Below are 5615 nucleotides of genomic sequence, written 5' to 3' on the forward strand. Positions count from 1 at the left end.
TGGCCCACCATTTCCATTGAAGGCTTGTACTTAATGGGCGATATGGAAGACAAAAGCGCAATGGCAAGCCGTGTGAAAAACCCCCGAATTGATGACGCCCTCACGTGCTGTTGAATGGGCCGCGGTCGCGATCGGAAATAATGGTGGTTTGTGCACAGACACCTTCACTTCCGTATACTTCATAAGAATGACTGACAAACAATCAACTAGGTAGATCATTTGTCATTTTGCTTGTTCTAATTTCTTACTTTATCATCATTTTGCTCAGTGAACCGCAAACCCTTCAGGCCGTGTACGTCACGCTGGCAGAGGTGCCGACTGCCGCTTTTGTGTGTATTGATACTTGAATTGTCGTATTAACATGGTTCTTGCAGAGTATCTGTTACTCCACATTGGCGATCATCCCTTTCCCTCTGTCAGACCTCAGATCGCACACGAGATGGAGCGTGAATTCGTGCGTTGCGAATTCGACGCATTTATGAAAGCGTATCTCCCTTTCGTGCCGGATGACGCAGATGTTAAGGAATGCATCGACAAGAAGCTCAGACCTCGGCAGCTTATGGGGGGCACCGACGCGTCCAAACTTTGCTTTAATCATTATCGGGCACCCCCGACCACCGCAAGCTCGGAAATGGAGACTTACAAATCGATACAAGACATCGCTCACGCTGTTGGCCTATACGCACACCCTACCCGGAAGCGTAATCAGTTCCACTATCGGGATACCCCCTATAGCCATATCACTTCCGAAACTTTTGGCTCTACTCACAAAGTAGACGCTTGCTTCACGTCCGACCCTACCCCTTCTCGTTCAAATAATAAAGCCATGAAATTAAACACAACTTCGATGGCTGTGCCACTTGGGTTCAAGTTGTCTTCGTCCAAGAGACACGAGGTCATTCACTTTCATTTGCCTGAAATTTTCTACGTTCTAACGAGATCCCGGTTTCAGAACAACAAAAAAATCGTGTCGGCGAACGTCCAGATCATGAACGGTGACGTTCGTCGCATGTTTACATTTGGAGTGCGCTTGTTTCTCTTCACAAGTTCTGGTCTTGATCTAACTTTGAAATTTAAGATCACAATTGAATGTGATCAAGTCACTTTATGGTTTCATTGTCGATCGCATTCTGCGATTTCCGTGCCATTTAGTTTTGTAACGGTATGGATAATTAGACATGTAACAGGGAATCTATATTCATACAACTTTTCTTACCAGGAACCTAAGAAATTGATCAAGGTGTTCATGTCTATCCTGTTTGCAACGGATGAAGCTCGGTTACGACCCGTTGGTAACGTTAGATCAACATCACAACTACGTTTTCAACATGACGAAGGATGGCGGGCCAGTTCGACATTTTCAAGTGATCCGGCCAATATCGATATACCGTTCCAATAACATTACGGGTCGCATGTCACGGATATTCAAAGTCACGGAAGTCAATTCTAATCCCCCATCTACTTTTGTTCTGAAAGATGTTTGGATTGAAGAATCTGCGAACACAGAGGGACAGATTCAGGAAGCCATTTTCGCCGACATTGAGAAATTTTGGCAAGAAACCACCCTCCCCGAAGAAAAAGAAGGTCTCGCCAATCTCAAAAGGAAGCATGCAGCGCTTGTTGCCAGTAAAGGGTACAAGGATTATTTTCTTTCCATTGAAACCGACCTAGAAGGCTCCTTGTCTAAGGACATTGTTCCTGCATATTCTCTCCAGAGAGGACTGTTCAACCCTCCCCTACGTGCAAAGCAACGTTCAGTTTTCTCCGGCCAAGGTTCCCGTCATTCTGCTGGAACACCGCGTCCAATCTCAAATGCAGAGAAGCCTCAGACCTTGCATAGGGACTACCTGCAGAAGAAGCAATATCGTGTCGTTTTTAAGGAGGTGTGCAAGTCGATTGGGGAGTTGGTCTACGTCGGAGAAGTGATTGATGTGCTACGTCAAGTTCTCACCCGTAAGTCTGGTGTGTTGTTACACGTTCGTGGCCATTAATCACGATCGCTCCTTGTCTAGCTTTGCAGCTCATGTTCTGCGCTGGCTGGGTTCACCGTGATATCAGCTGTGGCAATATCTTAGCTCATATGCATGATGCTAAATGGCAGGTCAAGCTGTCTGATCTAGAATATGCAAAGCAGTTTCCCCCGCCACAAGATTACAAACCTGCTACTGACCCTAAAACTGTATGTTTATTTCCTCAACTACGCTTGCCTGATACTTATTTTCCTTTAGGGGACACCTTATTTTATGCCACATGAAATTCTCGACCGGCGGTACCTCTACATAGCTTCAGATGCTGCACCTGACAAATTCGCCAGTTATGCGCAGCTCCGCAAACAGAAGGACCAGAAGGATGCCGACACTCAGCAACCTGCCACTCCCGATGTCACTGTTTCTCAAGGGGAACAAGTCCAAGACTCCGTGCCTCAGATAGAAACGACTGTGCAAAAGGACAGCACAGTGTTTAATGCACAGAAAGAGCTCCCTGCTGAGGCTATCAGCGACTCCTCCAATACCGAGCAAGTTGACCATCCCAAGCTCGATCAATTGCCACCACTCAACCGTAGGAATCAAGGCAACGGTGATCAGTCTGACGGCGACGTATTCGGTCCCTTTGAGCATGAAGAAACAAACCCTTTTTTAGAGGGGAGCGTAGTCATTAACGATGGACCGGAGGACTCTGACGCAAGCTACGAGGACGAGGACGATGACGATGACGATGACGATGCAGAGACAAAACCCAACCGGATAGTCGTCCACAATTTCCAACACGACTTGGAATCCCTCTGGTGGGTGCTACTATGGAACATTACCGCCCGTAGTAATCGAAAGATCTCCAACGAGTGGGCGAGAGATGTCTTTCACAACTCCCTCAATCTAACTTGGGCCCGACGAGCCTGTATCATCGACGAGGTTTTGACCGACATGAAGCGTATTCTGGCAAAGCCTCTGAAGTGTTTTGCACCCCATATTGAGGACCTTAGGCATTTCTTGAAACGAGAATACGTCACCCGTGAAGAGCTCGGCGACCTTGATTCTTTCGAATCATACGTTCCGATCCACAATGCGTTCGAAACCGTCTTTAATTCCCTTCTTTCCGAGCTTCCTTCTACCTGGCGCAAAGTAAAGCTTGTAGTCAATGGTCCAGAGGACGGTAGCGGGGAGGAAATTCTTCACACGACTCTATCCCCAGGCTCAGGTGCACAACGTGAAGATAATGTTGCCGGGACAGAGGCCAATGGTCCCACCGCGGCTGCTAGCGGCGTCGCGCAGTTGGAAAAGCCTGCCCGAATCAAACGGGAGCTGTCAGAGGATGAATTGACGCCTGCTCGACGTGCAGGCCCGTCCAAACGCTCAAAACGAGGCAATGCTGATTGATGTACCCTGTTATCTACTTACTATGATGTTGATGTCTTCAGTTTTTCAATGTGGCATTCAAGGGAGATAGGGAAATGCTAGGATAATTGAATCGAAGTAAATAAGGCCTGCAGGCACGGCATACACGCAGTATCATAGTGTCTCAATTAAAGCTATACAAAAATCATATCGATATACATTAATTTCTACGTACAATCATACATCAGTGGCATCCTTTGAATGTTCCCAAAGCTTTTGCGTCAGTTCTTTGTTTCCGTAATACCCTTTCTTGCCTAGATCTTCTCCCTTTCTTCCCATTCTATAAGCACCAATGGTTGTATTGAGAAGACCTGACCACAAATACTCCGCGCATTGGTCTTGAGTAACAAGAAATGGTTTAGCGAGAGCATTCGCAACGGGTGCGACAGCACGCATCCACGGTGTACGCGCGGAGTTCATAAGATTGGTGGAAACACCACCAGGGAACACATGTGAGAAAACGATTCCGGGGTTTCGTTCATGGAATGCCTAGGAAAATATATCAAAAATGAGAGGGAAATGAAATGATACGAATCATACCTCGATCATCAAGTCGTTATAGGTGGCGGCAGATTCTGCCGCATTTTTTACAGAGAATGTTTTCTTCAACCCCAAATCGTTCCCGTCGATTTTCCTGCCATAGCCTGTAGAGAAAACAGAAAGTACTCGTACGTCTTCCCCCTCCTCTTTGGCCTTGTTCAATGCGGGTAGAAGATCATATGTAAGCCTCCACCTCGAGTAGTAATGCACTGCAAGCTTCTTGTCGATTCCTTCTGGTGTCTCATCTCTTCCAGACGTCGAAAAATATCCAGGACTCATGACGAGGTAATTGACTTTGGGGTGTTTAGCAAGTATTTGCTCGGCAGCAGCGCGAACGTTCTTCATAAGGGTCGCGTCGCATTGGATGAATTCGTGGCTCCAAGAAGCCCCAGAAGCGGTGGGTTTGGGGAAGTGAGCAATGATATCTCGTGCGGCGGCTTCATTTCGTCCAAGAATAATGATGTGCGCATTGCCGTTGCGCCACTGGGCGAAGGTATCCGCAAGTCCTTGACCAATGCCAGATGTTCCTCCAAGAAAAACGGCTACAGGGGCGCCTTTGAGACCTCCAACAAGAGCAGCATTGCTCTGGGAAATAGCAGAAAGATGAGGAGCCATTGATTGGTTGCGTATGTAGACGGAAGTGAAGGCGATGAGCAGTGCGAATGAAGTCGCTGTGAGTTTTGGAAAGCTACTGAACGGATAGAAGGGCATGGATGTTAAACAAAAAGCAGATATGAAGCCGAAGCCCAGGATTTAACAACGCACTGTCAAGAGCCGATACAGTGACGCAAGTGTCCCGGCTGTTGAACGCAGCTGTTGCGCATACACAGCAATTGCCAATAACCACCATTTCAAACGATATCGCGGACATAGAACAAGTGCGGCATGTTGACGCTACAAAAGTAGGAGCCAATGAATACCGACAAGCACACAAGGTAGTGAAAAAAATCAAGTCAGTGGAGACAGACTACAGTGTTGTTGAGAATGCCGAACAACAACGGCATTCAGAATAACTCCCACCTTCGATTGATCCGGCAACTACACAATTTGCGGGCAATTTCCGGACTCCGACATATTTCTTTGCAAGGCAAATTGTACTTGCTAGACCTTCTAATGGCCCATAATCTTTCTACATTGAGTTTTTAGTATAAATGACTTCCCCTGTCAACTGTGGCAAAGTGCAAGATATCTTCAGGCCTCGTACGGCACTCGGCAAACAGCTCAAACTTGTTGGCCACTCCGCCTAAATTTCCAATGTAAATTTCAACTCCGGCACACATTGGCAACACAAGGCGACTTGAAGCCGACTCGGAAAAAATACAATTAAATTGCCATCGTGCTCAAGAGAAAAAATTCGGGTACGGGGAATCGAACCCCGAGCTGCCGCGATCCTGAAATGAGAGGCGGCAATGTTAGCCGTTACACCATACCCGATGTGCTTACTAATAAGTAATATTGTGGGTTGATAATGTCGTCCAGAGGTGTGTGCTAGCTCGAACGTTGTGTCGAAAGCATGAAGCACAAATTGAATTACGGTGCTGGATTTGTGCCGGATCTCAAATGATGTTTTGACTTTACAAGTAAATGTGCAACCAAAATCAAGCAGTTCCAAGCAGACGTTGATAACGACAGTATGGTCTACAAGTGCTTCGTGCTTCTCATCATAGGATGTCTACATATCAT

General features: G+C 46.8%; 2 protein-coding genes and 1 non-coding gene across 3 annotated transcripts; 1 reads left to right on the forward strand and 2 right to left on the reverse strand.

Moving 5' to 3' along the window:
• Window positions 1–361: 361 nt before the first annotated feature.
• On the forward strand, window positions 362–3374 carry JR316_0002633 (uncharacterized protein; the record flags this gene model as incomplete). Its single annotated transcript, XM_047888422.1, has 6 exons — window positions 362–1024; window positions 1079–1162; window positions 1220–1297; window positions 1338–1953; window positions 2013–2179; window positions 2229–3374. 6 exons carry the CDS (start codon window positions 362–364, stop codon window positions 3372–3374), a joined length of 2754 nt encoding a protein of 917 aa, XP_047753345.1.
• A 195-nt stretch (window positions 3375–3569) lies between these two features.
• JR316_0002634 (Oxidoreductase) lies at window positions 3570–4547 on the reverse strand (the record flags this gene model as incomplete). The annotated part of the gene is made up of 2 exons (XM_047888423.1): window positions 3570–3881; window positions 3933–4547. The coding sequence occupies 2 exons, from the start codon at window positions 4545–4547 to the stop codon at window positions 3570–3572; spliced, it is 927 nt and encodes a 308-aa protein (XP_047753346.1).
• A 738-nt stretch (window positions 4548–5285) lies between these two features.
• On the reverse strand, window positions 5286–5366 carry JR316_0002635. The gene has a single exon. It is a non-coding gene; the product is annotated as a tRNA-Glu (tRNA).
• Window positions 5367–5615: the final 249 nt, after the last annotated feature.

The sequence above is a fragment of the Psilocybe cubensis genome, chromosome 2 (assembly GCF_017499595.1).
Source record: "Psilocybe cubensis strain MGC-MH-2018 chromosome 2, whole genome shotgun sequence".
Lineage (NCBI taxonomy): Eukaryota > Fungi > Basidiomycota > Agaricomycetes > Agaricales > Agrocybaceae > Psilocybe > Psilocybe cubensis.